Raw genomic sequence first — 19,877 nt, forward strand, 5'->3', positions numbered from 1 at the left:
TCTGGCTGCTTTTCATCTGGATTTTCTTCTTATTGTCAAGAAATCTGATAAAAAGACAGAAAACAAACGTCGTCTCTGAGGACAGAAATACTCAAAAACAGCTCAAACATGCACTCAGAAGTGCTATAAAGACAGTAAAATGTAGTTTTATAAAGACTGCAAACATTTGTGGGGGGCTACACTGGGGGTGGATGAAGCAATATTTGACTTTTTGGGGCTAAAAATATGATATTATGGTTAATTAATGTGTTTTTATGGAGCTCAAAGCCTCAGAAAAACCTCCTATTTGACTTTTCTTCACTGTTTACTCATTTTCCACTAAATGGAAACAAAACAACCCCAAAGGAGGAGAGAGAACTCTGACAGAAAACATTAAAAAATGAAAAATAAAAGGTGAATTTCAAGATGTGTTCCTGTCAAAAAGTCTTTTTGTCTCAGATCAGCGACTAATATCTTTGTGTTTGTGCTAAAAAGCGCAGAATTTTTTATTTTTTTTAAACAAATCAGATGATTAATTTCAGGCAATTTTTTTGTAAAATGATGAAATATCACAGTTTTAAGCTTAGATTTGGTCATTTTGTCTGACAGAACCACACAAGATATGTTCAAGGACTATCGGAAAGTTGAAAATCTGGTGATTCTTTCAGTTTTTACTGTTCCGTGTGGATAAATGGTGTCATTTTGGTGATTTTCTTTGTTCAGATTGTTAAAATAAACCTCCCAAACTTGCACATCTGTCAGTGATTTATGTTAATTTTCACATTTTTACCTTAGATTTGGTTATTTTTCCAGGCAGAACCATACATTAGACATGTCTGTGGAGCACTGAAAAGCTAAAAATCAGATAATTCTTCATATTATCACAGTTTCTCACCCAATAAGTTGCACCAGTTTGGCTGTTTTATAAAAGCTAGCGTGCCTGATGTATTCAAGGACCATCGGAAAGTTTAATATGTGATGATTCGGTCAGTTTTTACTGTTCCATGTGGATAAATGGTGTCATTTTGGTGATTTACTTTAACAAAAATATGCATTTCAAACCTGCTAGAGGATTTAGGAGTTCAGACGGTTAAAATGAACCTCCCAAATCTCCACGTCTATCAGTGATTATTATGGTTATTTTTCCCATTTTAACCTTAGATTTGGTTATTTTTCCAGACAGAACCACACACCACATGTTTGTGGAGTGTTGAAAAGCTAAAAATCCAATAATTGTTCATGTTTTCCAGTTTATCACTCACAAATTATGTCAGTTTGGCTGTTTTTTTAGAAGATAACTCGACTTAACCATGCACGATGTGTTCATGGAACATCGGAAAATATTGTTCCATGTGGATAATTGGTAATTTTGGTGATTTCCTTTGGGAAAAAATTGTCTTTTAGACCTACTAGATGGTTTTGGGGGTTCAGTAAAGCTCCCAACGCTGCACATTTATCATTTTTTTATCGTTCTTTTTTACAGGATCTTGTGCAAAAGCTTTATTTTTGGCAGTTTCTTTAAGGAGACATGTAGATTAAAGTGGTTCTGATGAAATTTCATGAATGTAAGCTGAGATTTAGTTCATTTTCTGATTTCAACTGCACATTATGCAAGTTTATGGACTGTTTAAAAGCTGAAAATCCAATGATTTATTTTGTTTTTACAGTTTCTGGCTGGTTAATGGTGTCATTTTGGTGATTTTGTAAAGAAAACATGTCTTTCCAGATGACTGGCTGGTTAAGAGGTTCATTCTACAGGAAATGTTTGATGCAACTCTTTTATTTTTAGCAATTTTTTTAAGGAGGCTTGTAGAAAAAAGGGAATTTGATGAATTTTTGATGATTTTAAGCTTAGATTTGGTGAATTTTCTGGACTGAAATGCAGATTACACATGTTCATGGATCATTTAGAAGCTGAAAATCCAATGATTCTTCAGTTTTTACAGTTTCTGGCTCATAAATGGTGTCATTTTTGTGATTTTCTTGAAGAAAAACATGTCTTTTAAACCAAGCATCATGCTTTGGGGTTTAGAGTGTTAAAGTAAACCTCCCAACGCTGCACTTTTGTCAGTGATTTTAGTTTTTTGTTGTTTTTGTACAGGACTTTTTTGATGCAAATTGTTTATTTTGCCATTTTTTTAAAATAAGGCATGCAGAGTAATGTGATTTTTAATGAATTTTTGAGGATTTTTAGCTCAGACTTGACGAATTTTCAGGTCAGAAATGCATATCACATGTTAGTGGACTGTTAGAAAGCTGAAAATCTGATATTTCATTCTGTTTGGACAGTTTCTGGCTGATAAAATGTGTCATTGTGGTGATTTCCTGAAAGAAAAACATGTCTCTTAAACCTAGTAGATGGTTTTGGGGTTGATCATGTTAACGTAAACCTCCCAACGCTGCATATTTATCACTTTTTTATTGTTATTTTTGACAGAATCTTGTGCAAAGGCTTCATTTTTGTTAGTTTCTTGGAAGAGGCATGTAGATTAAATTGTTCATTAATGGCATTTTTTAAATAAAGCATGCAGAATAATGTGATTTTGATGAATTTATGATGATTTTAAGCTCAGATTTGATTAATTTTCTGGACAGAAATGCAGATTACAAACGTTTGTGAACTGTTGAAAAGCTGAAAATCCAATGATGCATTCAGTTTTTACAGTTTCTGGCTGATAAATGGTGTCATTTCAGGGGTTTCCTTTGAGAAAACACGTTTTTAAGGGTGCTAAAGGTTAAAGATGTGTTGCCACTGATCCAGGAGGCTTCATTAGTTCCGAGCTGACAGAAGTAGAACAGGAAATCCATTTGTCTTTCCTTTTTTCCCGTTATCTTCTGATTCTCCTGTAAACCTGCTGCTCTTTTAGCTCCTGCCGGGTGGGGTCATGTCAGGACGCCGCTACAGATTCTATCCAGCTCTACAGAGTTTGTGTTTACCCTCAACCTTCGACGTCTTTATCGCCGTTCCTCGGCGGGACGCCTTCTGTTCCGCCTGACAGCTGCCTCTGATTGGGTGTTGATGAAAAACACCGTTTCCCAGAGCGCACTGCAGCCGGCCGTCCATCCGTGGAGCCGCCGGTCGGCCGGCGTGAGATTTGGAGTCTGCAGCTCCGATGCGGCCGAGCTGCTGCGTCACGCCTGGACGATACCAACCGATAGATCGATCCTGCACCCACAGCGGCACCGTGTGACCTTTCTCTTTCTGTACGTCCTCCTTTCTTTCTCAAGAAACCCACCGGTTATTCACTTCAGCACTCAGGACTTTAGCCCTCTGACTCCTCAAACCCACCAGAAGCACGATAGCCTGGAAATAAAACTATTTATCACAGATGCAGAGTGCAAAAACAGAAAGAATTAGCAGAGTTTCAACTTTCCAATGGTCCCTGAATGTATCGTGTGGGGTTCAGTTGGGAAAACTGGGCATGTTACCTTCTGCAAAAAATGTAAAACAACCAAACTGTGACAGAAAATGACCAAACTGTGACACACAATCACCAACTATAACACAAAATGACCAAAAATGTAAAGCACGACAACTGCAAAAAACAGAAAACAAGCAAAAAGTGACACAATATGACCAAAATGTGACAGAAAATGACCAAAACTTGAGAGAAAACCACTAAACTGTGTTGCGAATTTACCTAAATATGATGCAAAATGACTGCAAAAAAGCATACAACAACAATGATGTGATACAAAATTATCAAAATCTGATGCAAAAACACGACAAAAAAACCCCATTAAACTCCAAATTGTGGAGCAAAACGATCAAAACGTGGCACAAAATGACAGAAGTTTGATGCACATCGACTGCAAAACACATAAAACAACCACAATTTGATGCACAACAGCAAAACCATGACCGAAAATGACCAATATGTGATGCAAAACAACAGAAATGTGACACAAAATGACCAAAATATGGCAGAACATGGCCAATAAGTGACGCAACATGAATGCAGAAGAGTAAAACAAACACAACATGATGCAAAACAACCACAATGTAAAACAACACAATCAGAATATGATGCTAAACGACCAAAACTGGTGCACAACTGCAAAAAAAAATCAAAACAACCACAATTTGACATAAAATGACTGCAAAAAAAGCAACCACGATGTGATGTAAAGTGACCAAAATGTGTTGCAAAAAAACTACAAAAACCATAAAGCAAAAACAATGTGATGCAAAATGACTGCAAAAAAACATGAAAAGACTAGATTGTGATGCAAAACAACCAAACTGTGACACAAAACAACCAAAATGTGAGACAAAATGACCAAAATCTGATGCACAACGACAGCAAGAACACATGAAACAACCACAATAAGATGCAAAAGACAAAACTGACTCAAAAAGACCAAAGTCTGATGTACGCTGACTGCAAAAAACATGACACAACCACAATTCGATGATAAACAGCAAAACTGTGACAGAAAGACAACCATGTGATGGAAAGCAACCAAACTGTGACGTGAAATGACCAAAATGTGAGGCGAAATGACCAGAACCTTACAGAAAATGACCAAATTTTGATGCAAGATTACAAAAATGTAATACATGATGACTGCAAAAAGCATAAAATAACCACGTGATATGAAACAACCAAAATGTGATGCAAAACAACCAAAATTTGACACAAAATGACCAAATTGTGAGTTGTTTCTCCATTACTATGACTTCTTAAATATTTTTTTCATTTATCTACTTCTTTTAAGTAACCATATTAACTATTTATCCATTATTTCCAACCAGTTCAACCACTAATCCACTACTAAATTAAGGATTTCAGTTGTTTTCCACCACTTTTACAGAATATTTCAGCTAATTCTTTCAACAGTTACGCCTTTATCAACCATTTATCCACTACTATTAGTAATGTACATTGTCCATTACTTTGACTTCACTATTTATCCATTATTTCTTGTCATTTAAACCACTGATTCATTGCAAAGCTGAATATTTTTATTGTTTTCCACCAGTTGTAGAGATTTCAACCCTTTAATTACCAGTTTCAGATCACTTTTTCAACATTTATCCAATAATGTTAATTATTTAAACCATTTATTCCAATTTCTAATGAACTATTTCAGTTATTCCTCCATTACTATGACTTTTTTAATAGTTTTTTTCATTTATCTACTTCTTTTAAGTAACCATTCCAACTGTTTATCCAGTATTTCCAACTAGTTCAACCACTACGTTGAGTATTTCAGTTGTTTTCCACCAGTTTTAGGGAAAATTTCAGGTAATTCTTTCAACAATTATGCCTTTTTCAACCATTAATCCACTACATTTAACCAACCATTTCCCCATTACCATCACTTTCATTGGTTATGTCCATTATCCATTACTCTGACTTCACTATTTCTACTATGTATCCATTATTTCTCACCTTTCAAACCACCGATTCATTGCAAAGCTTCTTTCGGGTAACCATTCCAACTGTTTGTCCAATATTTCCCATCAGTTCAATCACTAAGTTGAGTATTTCAGTTGTTTTCCACCAGTTTTAGAGACTATTTCACTGCTTATACATTAAACTAACCCACTGAATATCCTACCATGTGGTTAAATCCATCTAACGCGACCTCCGGGTGATTTATCTGCTTTACCAGAGCTCCGAACTACACAACTGAAGCTCCCCACGGTGTTTACAACAGATTTCCGTTTGTTTACTGCAGATTTTAGTTCAGATTTCTGCATCTTTCTACTCCTCTTTGGAGAGAATCCCTCTGACGGTGGACGGTTTGGCGATCAGAGCTGCAGGCTGGACACTGTAGCTCATGAAGCAGGAACAGAAAATCCTCCAGGAGGCTTCGTGGGCAGCCAGGAACCCGGGACTCATTTGCATGTTTGCACTGGAAAACGAGGGAAATTATCTGCAGCCGCCGCCGGTGCTGCTGAAGAAAGGAGAAAACGATTCGACGACAGATTCGTGATGCTGGAAAATCCTGCTGCTCCGATGGTTTCACCTCGTCTGCAGGGTCGGCAGATAAGGACAGAAGTGGAAGAGTTTGTGTTTGATAAGCTGGAGGAGGAAGTTTCTCAGCTTTTAAAAGGAAGCAGGAACCTTATTAACCTTCAAACCTTTACTGAGACCCACAAATTTCTAGAAATACGATGACGACGTCTCAGAAACTTCCTGAGATAGAGTTAGGTTTCTGCTGCCAGATGCAAAAAGAAAACTCATTTTCCACGACTGAACCACACAAACAGTCTCTGATTGAAATAAATTTAGTCTCATTTAAGGCAGGAACTGATTGAGCAGTTACATCACCAGTCTTTAGTTTGGAGACACCTTCTCATTTTATGGTTTTTCTCCATTTTCATCATTGTTTACACACACACACACACACACACACACACACACACACACACACACACACACACACACACACACACATATATACACATACATACATACATACATACATACATACATATATATATATATATATTATACTATATTTAAATTTTCTAAACATTTAATCTTACAGATATTTGCGATTACTTTCTGGGTTTTTTTACACTTGGAGAACATGATTTCGTGAGCGTGAGTATTTCTTGGTTTGTCAACATTTTTATTGTCCTTGCTGCCTGATTTTCACTCTGACTTTGTTCTGAATGTTTTTGTGCCGTAATGAAGCCAAACAGCTTCTCATATATAAATTACAGTCATTTTGTTCTCTGAGGCAGAAAACGTCTTCAGAGTAAAGCAGAGAAAGTTGAGCAGTGAAGGAGGAAGGAGGCGACCGGAGCAGCTCCTTTAATCATCATCAGTGAGGTGGGTCCATCTGCTGCTCGGATCTCCACACCGGGCCTCTAATCTGAATAAATGGGCTCATCACGGCCAGCCAGGAGCCCCGGGATGAAGACGGAGGAGCAGGAAACCAGGACGGCGAGGACAGACGGAGACCTACGGAGCGCTCTAACCAGCTTCTTTAGTCCACTTTTCCTCTGCTATTCTGAGACGTTTCCAAATAAATTCACACAAACATCTGGAGGAACGTAGAGCGACAGAAATTAGAGAGGATTAGGTTGAACAGGACAACAGGAGGCGGCGGATCGATACGTTTGTGTGATTAAGTCCAAGCAGGAGGTTTGTCTTCTGCAGTGTGACCTGAGGAGACCATTAGGTTTGACTGGAAAGCCGATAACAACCAGGAAGCGATGAGGAATCTGTCAGAAAGCAGCAAAACAAAGGAAAACAGTCCATAAACAGCCGGTAAACGAAGGAAAACAGACCGGAAAAGAAGGAAAACACTCCATAAGCAGCTGATAAATGAAGGAAAACAGTATGTAAATGAAGGAAAACAGTCCATAAACAGCCGGTAAACGAAGGAAAACAGACCGGAAAAGAAGGAAAATGGTATGTAAACGAAGGAAAACAGACCGGAAAAGAAGGAAAATGGTATGTAAACGGAGGAAAACAGGCGGTAAACGAAGGGAAACAGCCCGTAAACGACGGAAAACAGACCGGAAAAGAAGGAAAATGGTACGCAAACAAAGGAAAACAGGTGGTAAATGAAGGAAAACAGGCGGTAAACGAAGGAAAACAGGCGGTAAATGAAGGAAAACAAGCGGTAAACGAAGGAAAACAGGCGGTAAATGAAGGAAAACAAGCGGTAAACGAAGGAAAACAGGCAGTAAACGAAGGAAAACAGCCCGTAAACAAAGGAAAACAGCCCGTAAACGGAGGAAAACAGACCGGAAAAGAAGGAAAACAGTCCATAAACAGCTGATAAATGAAGGAAAACAGTATGTAAATGAAGGAAAACAGTCCATAAACAGCCAGTAAATGACGGAAAACTGACCGGAAAAGAAGGAAAATGGTACGCAAACGAAGGAAAACAGGCGGTAAACGAAGGGAAACAGCCGGTAAACGACGGAAAACAGACCGGAAAAGAAGGAAAATGGTACGCAAACAAAGGAAAACAGGTGGTAAATGAAGGAAAACAGGCGGTAAACGAAGGAAAACAGGCGGTAAACGAAGGAAAACAAGCGGTAAACGAAGGAAAACAGGCAGTAAACGAAGGAAAACAGCCCGTAAACAAAGGAAAACAGCCCGTAAACGGAGGAAAACAGACCGGAAAAGAAGGAAAACAGTCCATAAACAGCCGGTAAACGACGGAAAACAGACCGGAAAAGAAGGAAAATGGTACGCAAATGAAGGAAAACAGGTGGTAAACAAAGGAAAACAGGCCTTGATGTCTCTTTTCAGTCACTTTGCATAGTTTTGTTTCTCTTTTTAGTCATCTGGTGCCTGTTTTTGGTCATTTGACTCATTTTTTTGTCATTTTGTGTCTATTTTTATCATTTTGTTTCTCTTTTTTTAGTCATTTTATGTAGTTTTACATCTATTTTTTGCCATTTTATGTCTCTACGTCATTTGTTTCTTTTTGGTCACTTTGTATAGTTTTGTTTGTCTTTTTAGTCATGTTGTGTCTATTTTTTGACACTTTGTTTCACTTCTTAGTCATTTTGTGTCTCATTTTGTCTTTTTTGTGTCTCTTTTTTTGCCTTTTTTGTCATTTTGTTTCCCTTTCTAGTCATTTTGTGTCTCTTCTTGCCTTTTTCTGTGTCAATTTTGTTAATTTGTTTCACTTTTTTGCCTTTTTTGTCATTTTGTTTCTCTTTTTAGTCATTGTGTCTCTTTTTTGCCTTTTTTGCGTGTCATTTTTAAAAATTTGTTTCACTTTTTTACCTTTTTTGTCTTTTTGTTTTTCATTTTAGTCATTTTCAGTTTTTTTTCCTTTTTGTGTCTCTTTTTGGTCATTTTGTTTCTTTTTTGCCTTTTTTGTCATTTTCTCTTGTCATTTTGTGTCTTTTCTATTATTTTGATTTTCCTATTGTGTCATTTTCTTCCCCTTTAATGTAATTTTGTGTCTCTTTGTGACAGTTTTGTGTCTTTGTGGTGGTTTTGTCTCCACATATTTAACTTTGTTTGCAGCCTCTACACATTTCTTTACTCCATTCTGCTCATCAGCTGTAGAAAGACGTTAAAATAATGTGGAGGCTGTAATGAAAACTCCTGCTACCCGACCACAGACAAGTTCAATTAAATTAGCTTGAATTAAAGCCTCTGATCGTGTCCTCGCCGTACACACTGAAAACCAGGCGGCTGTAATTCGTCCTGATTCTGCTGAAGCTAATGGAAAGTGTTTCTGTGCTGTCCGTCCTCGACACACTGATCCCAATTAGCCGTGAAGAGACTCTCCACTTCCATTTAACTGTTAACTAACAACAGAAAGCCTTAATCTGCTCACTCAACCTTCATTAAAGGCACGTTTTGGCCCGGTGGCTCCAGAAAGCTGCCCCTCAGTCTTGACGTGTTCACGATCACTACTGCTTTACAAAACACATGCTAACGTCCACAGAGCTGCCACTACATTCACTTTCTCTGTCATTTTCCAGCTAATATCTGGTATTTGGGTCTGAACCTGATTATTTGGTAAAATGAAGCTCTGCGGCTGTTTACTCTGACATCTGATGGGTATTATTCTCTTCTTTTTCAGGAATTTCAACGCGTTTTTGGGTAATAAGATGTTTAATTCACTAATGTAACTGCTGGGATCTCTCACAATACTGCTGTTAAAGCAAATATTGATATTTGAATCTGTGAAACCTTGAAAAATGTTAAATTCTGATGTTTTTAACATCACTGTCCAACCCATTTAAGCCACTTTAGAGCAGCCTAGCATTCTGCATAAATATAGAAATGTTTCAGTTTTCTTTTTTTTTGTCATTTTGTGTCTCTTTTTTGTCATTTTGCTTCACTTTTTTGTCATTTTGTTTCTCGTTTTGTTTTTATATTTTCTATTTTATTTTTTGTCATTTTGTGTCTTTTTTCATTTTATTTCTCCTTTTTTGCCATTTTATTTTTCATTTTTGTCATTTTGCTTCACTTTTTAGTTTTGTTTCTCGTTTTTGATATTTTCTATTTTTTGTCCGTTTGTGTCTATTTTTTGGTCATTTTGTGTCTCTTTTAATCCTGTTGTTTCTCATTTTATTATTTTGCTTCACTTTTCAGTTATTTTGTTTCTTGTTATTGACATTTTGTAATTTATTTGCTGTCATTTTGTTTCTCTTAATAATTTTATGTCTCTTTTTGTTGTTTAATTTCTATTTTTTGTCATTTTGTGTCTTGTCATTTTGCTTCACTTTTTTCTAATGTGCTGTGAAAGTTTTAAGGTGTTTCAACCTCTAAAGTTCCGTATCAATGACCATCATTCCAAATACAACTGTCTTTTAGCCCATGTTGTTTAATTAGTCATAATTTTAGCAGGAATTGCGAAGTGACATCACGAAATTAGCACTTTATTAACTTTATTTGCTTCCTGGCACAAAAAGAAAAGACTTTCCTACAAAAGAAGTTCATGTGATACAATATAATTTAGAAAGAACAGGACAAAAAGTCTGAAAAAGCAAGACGTGACTGAGAAAAACTATCTGCTATTTGGAAATTTTGTGACTACAAAAAAAGATGCTGTAGACCTCCAACAGGAGTGAAAGTGTAGATAGGAGGTCTACAGGATTATTCAGTATTGTTAAAGTACAAATCAGCATCAAAACAAGACTCAAAATACTCTTCAACCATCAATATATGAATAAAGGTGTACTCAAAACATCCAACATCATTTTTCGAGGATTTCCTGCCGACCTGCTCCAGATCAGAGCTTCAATTTGAGCTCAACACTTGTTTAAATCTGTCGACTTCGCTCCGACTGGGTTCAAAACGGAAAACAAGCCCATCCATGTCTGTATTTCTGACTGTATTTAGTCACTTCTGTGTGGATAACAGCACTTTAATATTGTTTTTCTAGCACCAACAATCGAAAAAAAAAAGCCTCAGCGATCAAAACCACTTCTCCTCTTATTAAAATTCATTTTGTCTTTGCAACAGCAGCAAAAACAAAAGGCAGCTATGAGCGAGGAGCAAACAAAGCAGAATAATGGAGGCATAAAGCTCTTTGTGCACGTTAGAGAAGCTGTAAAAATGAGGAGGAGCTGAAACAAGCTGCACAGATTAAGTCTTGTTGTTCAGCGGTTGCTCATTACATGAAGGCAGGAAGCTTTATGTTGCACGACTATCTGACTGCACAGCGGCTACGAGCAATTAGCTTCTGTTGTGCACCTTGGAATAAATGGAAGCTCCAGCGGTGGAGGAGCTGATATTAGCTCAGCAGAAATCTTCATATTTCACTTTGTGAAGCCACATACTGGAGCTGTGGCTTCTCAGTGACCTATAACATCCGTCTGCCAGTAATCTGTTAGCGCCTCTTAGCTTCTGTCTAGCCTCCAGAAAGCTCCTGACACTTCCTGTCCTAATGACACCTGTTAGCTGAAGAAAGGTCACATTAGCTCCTGTTAGCTTCTGATACCTCCACAGAGCTCCTGACACATCCTGTTTGGTCCTCTGTTAGCAAAAGAAGGGTCACATTAGCTTCTGTTGTCTAAAGATAGCCCCTAATGTCTCTTGTCAGCTCTTGATTGATCCTCTTTGCTCTTGCTAGCTCCTTTTAGCTTAAGTTAGCTAAATAAAGCTCCTATAACCTCCAGTTTCCTCCTTTGAGTTTCAGAAACATGCAAGTGCCCTGTGTTAGCACCGGATGAATCGTGTTAGCTCTTGTCATTTTCTGATGGCTCTGGTTAGCTCCGATTAGCTAAAGAAAGGTCACATTAGCTCCAGTTAGCTCTGTTTAGCTGCAGATAGCTCCGGATAGTTCTTGTTAGCTCCTGTTAGCTTTAGTTACCTCCAGATAGCTCCTGACAATTCCTAATGACACCTGTTAGCAAAAGAAAGGTCCTATTAGCTCCAGTCGGCTAAAGATAGCTCCTAATGTCTCTTGTCAGCCCTTGATTGATCCTCTTAGCTCTTGCTAGCTCCAGTTAGCTCAAATTAGCCAAATAAAGCTTCTATAACCTCCAGTTTGTTCCCTTGAGTTTCAGAAACCAGGTGCCCTCTGTTAGATCTGGATGAATTGTCTTAGCTCTTGTTAGCTCTTGTCATTTTCTGAAAGCTCTGGTTAGCTCCTATTCGCTAAAGAAAGGTCACATTAGCTCCATTTAGCTTTGTTTAGCTGCAGATAGCTCCGGACAGTTCTTGTTAGCGCTTATTATCTTCTATTGTCTCCAGAAAGCTCCTGGCACTTCCTGTTCAGTCCTAATGACACCTGTTAGCAAAAGAAAGGTCCCATTAGCTTCTGTTGTCTAAAGATAGCCCCTAATGTCTCTTGTCAGCTCTTGATTGATCCTCTTTGCTCTTGCTAGCTCCTTTTAGCTTAAGTTAGCTAAATAAAGCTCCTATAACCTCCAGTTTCCTCCTTTGAGTTTCAGAAACATGCAAGTGCCCTGTGTTAGCACCGGATGAATCGTGTTAGCTCTTGTCATTTTCTGATGGCGCTGGTTAGCTTCAATTAGCTAAAGAAAGGTCACATTAGCTCCAGTTGGCTAAAGACAGCTCCTAATGTCTCTTGTCAGCTCTTGATCGATCCTGCTAGCTCTGGTTAGCTCAAATTAGCTAAATAAGGCTCCTATAACCTCCAGTTTGCTCTTTTAAGGTTTAGAAAACCTCCAGCCGTCCTCTGTTAGCTCATGAAAGCTCCTGTTAGCTCTTATTAGATTCTCTTAGCTCCTACACCTCAAAATCATCACAAAAAGATGCTACATCACTAGAAAAAAAGTATAAAAATCAGAATTTAAACAGCAAAATCACCACAAAGAAGACCGAAATTATCAGTAAATAATCCAAAATAACAAAATAAAGACCAAAATTACCACTAAAAGCCCCAAAATAATCAAAACAGACCAAAATTACCAATAAAAGACCCAAACTCACCAAAAAAGACCACTAGAAGACCCAAAATCAATACGAAAAGACCAATATCTTTACAAGGATTTTAAATTGTCTGAAAAAGCATGCAATCACCACTAAAAAAGCACAAAATCACCAAAAAGACCAAAATTACCACTAAAAGACCAAAATTACTAATAAAAGACCCCAAAACAACTGAATAAATGACCAAAATTACCTCTAAGAGACACAAATTCACCATAGAAGGACCGATGTCATCACAAGAACTCTAAATCACCAGAATAAAAGTGTGAAATCATCACAAAAACATGTGTCTGTGTTCTTCAATAGTTGTTGGGCTGATATGGTTTTATTTTGGAAAACTATGGTAACAACATAAAATAACCAAGTTTAAAGGATTAAATATGCTTCAAAAAGTAGATTTTTATGTTGATTTAGGATTAATTTTGGCTAATAAAGCTGCAGATAGAGTGAACTCAGTGCGTTTAGGTACAGATAACCTGCAGAATATTGTATATATTGTAATATACTGGTTGAAAAATAGGTTCAATTTCAGTTGTCCAAGATTTTCTTTGGTTCCCTACAGTCTTAAAACATACAGATACAAATAAAGCAAACTTGTGATCAGTAAAAATACCTGAAAGCTCTGCAGAAATAGTCAAATATCCCAAATCCATCCTGGAAATGAGAGGTCAGGAGGAGGCGAGAACATAGCTTAGTATAACAGCTGCTCAGAGGCATTTAAAAGGAGGTATTTAAGAAATTCTTCACGCTCCGTTGATGCGCTGCTAAAAAGAAAAGTTCTGCTCTTGTTGTCCTTTAATGCTCACCCAGTTCCTGGTTGGTTATTAAAGGATTCAGATGCTGCGGATGCACTTACCCTAAATCACTCCGGATAAGAGCGTCTAAATGCCTGCATCTGTCTATATCCTTATATTGTAATTGCCACCATCCTGTATAGATTACGCTCAAAAATCCATCGAGCCTAATGTGATTTCATTAAGATACAGTCTAAGCGAGACGTACCAAACAAATATGGCGGATGGAGGAGTCGATAGCAGAAGTTTCTGCTGCAGCATTGAACGCCGTTCTGGGCCAGAAAGCACTGAAAATCATTCAGGCAGCCCGGAGTTGTTCCTAATGCTTTTTCAATTATTAGGCTGCATGTTTCCCATGTGATTTCACAAAACGAGGTAAAGGAAAGCTGAAAGAATGCACCCGAAAACAAATGGATTTAAAGCCAGATTGACGGTGTTGTTTGGAGCCTTAAAATGAGATTGTAATTGTAAAGATGGAGACCTGACAGGAAAATGCTAAATATAGAGGAGCTGCCACCGCCAGAGGTAGCAACACCAGCATGAGCAGGAAGCAAAAAAGATGCGAAATTACCACAAAGAGATGTGAAAACAACAGAAAACACACAAAACCACCATGAAAGGCCAACTTTAAGGCAAGAATCAGTAGAATTTGGCAAGAAATTTTCCCAAAATAACCAAAATCATCACTCAAGGACACAAAATCACCAAAAAAAAAGACCAAAATTACCACTAAAAGCCCCAAAATGACCACAAAAAGACCCAAATTACCCCTAAAAGACCTAAAATCACCACAAAAAGACCCAAATTCCCACTAAAAGACACAAAATCGATAAAAAAAAGACCTAAATTAACACTAAAGGACACAAAATCATCAAAAAAGACCAAAATTACCACGAAAGACTCAAAATTACCACAAAAGACCAAAATTATCACGACAAGACCAAAATCACCACTAAAAGACCAAAGTTACCCATAAAAGCCCCCAAATCACAAAAAAAAAGACCAAAATTAACACTAAAAGATCCAAAATCAATTTTAAAAAGACCAAAATTACCATTAAAATATACAAAATCACCAAAAAAGACCCCATGTCACCAAAAAATACCACTAAAAAATTACCACTAAAAACCCAAAAATCACCACAAAAAGAACAAAAGTACCACTAAAAGACACAAAATCACTGAAAAAGATCAAAAGTACCTCTAAAACAACCCAAATCACCAAAAAAGACCAAAAAATATCACTAAATGCCTTAAAATAACTACAAAAGACCAAAATTACCACTAAAAGACAAAAAATCACCAAAAAAAACCCAAAATGACCACTAAAAGACTCAAAACGATGACAAACAGACCAAAATTACTACTCAAAGTTCCAAAATCATTACTAAATACCAAAATTACCACTCAAAGACACAAAATCACCAAAAAAAAACCAAAATGACCACTAAATGACTCAAAACGATGACAAACAGACCAAAATTACTACTCAAAGTTCCAAAATCATTACTAAATACCAAAATTACCACTCAAAGACACAAAATCAATAAAAAAACAAGCCCAGCATTAACATTGAAAGACCCAAAATCACCACAAAAGACCAAAATTCCCATTAAAAGACACAAAATCAATTAAAAAAATGACCAAAATAACCACTAAAAGCCCCAAAATCACCAATAAAAGACTACAACCACCATTAAAAGATCAACAGGGTTGTTTGGAGCCTTAAAATGAGATTGTAATTGTAAAGACACAGACTTGACAGGAAAATACTAAATTTAGAAGAGCTGCAACTGCCAGAGGTAGAAACACCAGCATGAGTAGGAAACCCTGTGTTGTCTTAAAAACAGACACAATTGGACACTTCATGTCTCAACTAGACTTAATGAAGCTCATTTATGCTTCTATTTCATGCTCTCCTCAATAAGACCGTTAGATGTTTGCAAATCATTCAAAACGCTGCTGCAAGAACACTGATAATCACCAAGAGAAATGACAAATCAGTCTAGTTTTTAGATTGTTGTGCTGGTTTTCAGTTAACTACAGACTTGAATTGAAGGTTCTACCTGTTCTTCATAAGTTTCTCAGATGTCTGGACTAAAATTATATTAGAGATATGCTTTTTGAAGCCTGGTAGGATTCTGAGATATGCAGCTACTGGTCAGTAAATGGTTTAAACCAAACATAGTGAAGTGCTGAGCTGTTGACTGTCAAAAATTTTAATTACAGACTTCAACAATGTCATTCTGACCAGTAAAAACCACAGTCAAAATGATAGTTGCCACTAATCAGACACTTAGAATGCAGTCTTGACATCCCTCCTCAGACAGTTTAACATTTAATAGTCAAGTTAGACTATCTGGAACTTAAAATACTGATCAACAAGTCAGAATTTTCACCTGTAACATCATTCTGAGCAGTTAAAATGACAGCTAGAGACTTCTGTAATTCAGTTTGGACCATTTAAAACAATCAAACACCATCATAATTATAAATAACTGTGGCCGATGTCACTGTTCATGCACAATAACAAATGCTGAAGCAGCTGTTTTAAATATGAGTAAGCATGCATCAAACCAACAGCAGGGAAACAGAGCGAATAAAATCAGACGTCACGCCAAAACCAGAAGAAAATGGAATTCCAAAAGATTTCACATTATAATCCAAAGTGTTTGGAAACATGAAGATTTTAGCATTAAAAATGGCTGCAGAAGCCCTGCACACATATCTTCAATTCCTTTGACATAAATCTGAACAAACCAAATCAAAATCAAACAATTAAAGCTTTTCTGTATTTCAAAATGGTTTTAGGGTCCTAGATAACGTCATCGTCAGGCAAAGTAATAATATAACAACATAACCAGACTTCATTAAAAAGAGCTTCCATAAATCCAGATGTGCCAAAATGGCTGATTTTACAACCACTTAAGCTAAATAAAACCAAAGTTTATTCCAAGCTTTTTCCACTAAAAACAAACTTTCAGGACTCTGCTTCAGCAACATTCATCTAAAACTCCAAAAACCCACCAAAATCTCACTTTGCAAAGCCAAAACCGTGCAGCTCGGCAGCTGCAGACCTTCTGAACACTCCATGTACTCGAAATTCACAAATCCAAATATGCCAAAATGGCCGGTTCCACAACAAAAATAAAGTTTAACTCGAGGTTTGGCTACTGAAACAAAACCTTCAGTACTTTCTTTCACCAAAGCTCCTATGAAACTCCCAGAATGCACCGATATCTCACTATGCAAGGTCAGAACTGTGCAGCTCAGCGGCTGCAGACCTTCTGAACACTCAACGTACATGAAATCTGCATATCCAGATGTGCCAAAATAACTGAATACAACATTAACATCAAGCAAAACCAATGTTTAAATCAAAGTTTGTCCACTAAAATAAACATTCAGTACTTCTTTCGTTTAAAAGTTCAAAAAAACACCAAAATCTCAATTTGCAAAGCCAGAACCATCCAGCTCAGCGGCTGCAGACCTTCTGTATGTACTTGAAATCCACAAATCCAGATGTGTTAAAAGGACCAGTCCTACGCCACTGCCATCAAACAAAAACTAATTTAACTCGAGTTTCGTCCACTAAGCTCCTAGATCCATGCAGCTCGGCGGCTGCAGACCTTCTGGAGACTCACCGTATTCGATGTCATAGAACACGATGAACTTCTGCCACCGCAGCTCGTCCACCAGCGTCAGCATCACGTCGTTGAGGCGGACGGGCGGCCGGGCGGCCAGCGTGTAGCGCTGCCCTCCGGGGCTGGGGTTGAAGCGGCAGGCGGTCCGGGGCGACCCCTCGCTGTTCCTCTGGATGTACAGGTGAGGGATGTGCATGGCGTCCGTCAGAGACTGCAGGGCGCTGGCCGAGGCGCAGCCGGTGGAAGTGACCAGCGCCAGGATGCCCTGGTTCATCAGCTCGCAGGCTGCAGGGGGAGCACACAGGAGGTTCATTTTACCATAATTTGTTGAAGAGAATGGAACTGAATCAAAGACAGGAAGTGAAGAATAGCAAGGAGCTGGGAGGCTGCAGAGCTGCTCTGATGCTAAATGATGTCTTGACCTCTTACTGCGTTCTGCTGCCAGGCATTAGGTGACATCATCATAAATCTGCTGAAGCGTCTGACAGGTAACACCACGGTTTACTCCAGCCTGACCTACTTCTAGACTCCTAAACCTGTACTTTGTCTCTGGATCCAGGAGAGACGACACGGTTGGTTAAGCAGGCCACATCTACCGTTAATACGGGTTAAAACTCACTGGGTTGATTGGCAGATTCATGCCACGGCCGTCCACACATCATCTCAAATATCCACAAACTGTCGCTGAGCTCCTCCTCAGCATGGACGCAAATAATAATGAGAATAATTGGATTCATGCATGAAGCTTGAAGACACTTCCAGGTTAGAGAGCTTACAGAATAAAACACTGTACGACATACAGAAGTAAATCTACCACCTGAGAAATTCAGTTTAATCCTCTGAACTCCAGGTTACACTGTCATTTTTCCTCGCTGCAATATATAATTCTGCACTAATAAAGAAGAAAAACAAGCTGAATTTCTTTGACTAACTGGAATATGTCCAAAATTTGTCCGCCTGTCTACAGGTACCATTACAGAAAGAAATAGAGGCTCCACATTCTTTAGATACTTAAAAAAGAATTTGTCCAAGATTACTCCAGTTTTGTCCAGAATGACCTAAAATATGACCAATATGACACAAAATCAGTTTAAATCAGCTCAAAACTTGTCCAAATGACTTAACACATTCTCATATTGGCAAAAAAAAATGCCCATAATGACATAAAATTTGTCCAAAAAGATCACAGTGGTACTAAATTTAGACATAAAAGACCTAAAATGGTCCAAAATGATTTAAAACGAGATCATCTTGACACAAAACTGAACATAATGACATAAAATCTGTCCAAAACAACCACAGTGATTCTAAACTTAAACATAAAAGACCTAAAACTTATCCAAAAAGACTTAAACATAGACATAGAAGACCTAAAATGGTCCAAAATGACTGAAACAACATGATCATCTTGACACTAAACTTCCCATAATGACGTAAAATCTGTCCAAAAAGACAACAGTGATACTAAACTTCGACATAAAAGACGTAAAATACGTCCAAATAGACTTAAAACATGATCATATTGACACAAAACTGCCCATAATTATATCAAATCTGTCCAAAAAGACCACAATTATACAAAATTTAGACATAAAGGACCTAAAACTTGTCCAAAATGGCACAAAACATCTCCAAAATGACTCACAATTAGCCAAAAATTGAAATTTCACAGCCGTTTCAGTTTCAGCCCAGGCTTAATCTCTGTCTTAGAAGCGTTTCTACAAAGTTTAGAAACACAAGAGCAGAAAATATCAAAGACACCGAGCCCACACATAAAGAAATGGAACAGCGAGTTCACAACGAGAGGAGTCCTTTCAGTCTGCATGTAAATGAGCAAAATGTGGATAAAAAAAGAGCCACATTCACACAAAGCAGGTCAAATTTAAGTGCAAGAAGTAAAATGCAGATGTAAAGAGGTGAACGACCTCATGTAAACCGAACTAAACATCAGCGAGATGACAAACTCTGGCTTTTAAAGAGATAAAAGTACCAAATATATACGTATATACACATATATAAAGAGAGGTTAAAATGAATCTGAGATCACAACCAACGCCAACAAACGCTCCAAACAACCACAAATATCTGCATTCTGATGTCAACTGTGCAAATGTTGTTCAGATTCACAAGTTCCAGAGTTGTTTCCAACCCAGAGACGACACAAATCCCCAATCAGGTGCATTTTATTCACTGCTAGCAAGACATATCATCAAAATCCATCCATTAGCATGAGTTAGCATCACAAACCAGCAATGAAGTCGCCTCTGACGTCACACTACCTGAAGTTTTATCCTCCTTCAGTCCATCTTTCAGGACATTTCCTTTGTTTCCAGCCTCCTAAACTCCACTAGCTTCCAGGCCTGTTTCCATGCTTCCTCCCAGCTCTGCAAAATGTGTTCCTGAATGCACCACAGAGTCCAGAGGAACTTTAAATCTACTGATATCTGCCGGTAGGTCCCTGCTGCAAGCTGCCCTACATAGTGCCTGCTGACGACTTTAAAAAATGTTTTATCCCTGAAGAAGATGTGACTCTCACCTGAACACAAACAGCATCGGCGTTTATCCTTTAGGGATGCAAATAACAGTATGCAGCCGATATATTTCTGTATTTCTACACTT

The 19,877-nt window shown here is 37.8% G+C and overlaps 1 protein-coding gene across 3 annotated transcripts in view; it reads right to left on the minus strand.

Annotated features, from left to right (window-relative positions):
• The window catches only part of grid1b (glutamate receptor, ionotropic, delta 1b), a 693,674-nt gene that overhangs the window by 265,127 nt on the left and 408,670 nt on the right, over window positions 1–19,877 (minus strand). For all 3 annotated transcript variants that reach the window (XM_055004576.1, XM_055004575.1, XM_055004577.1), the window contains one exon: window positions 17,259–17,543. In XM_055004576.1, the coding sequence (XP_054860551.1) occupies window positions 17,259–17,543 (285 nt within the window). The remainder of the gene's footprint in view (window positions 1–17,258; window positions 17,544–19,877) is intronic.

Source organism: Amphiprion ocellaris, chromosome 18 (genome assembly GCF_022539595.1).
Source record: "Amphiprion ocellaris isolate individual 3 ecotype Okinawa chromosome 18, ASM2253959v1, whole genome shotgun sequence".
In the NCBI taxonomy this organism is placed as follows: domain Eukaryota; kingdom Metazoa; phylum Chordata; class Actinopteri; family Pomacentridae; genus Amphiprion; species Amphiprion ocellaris.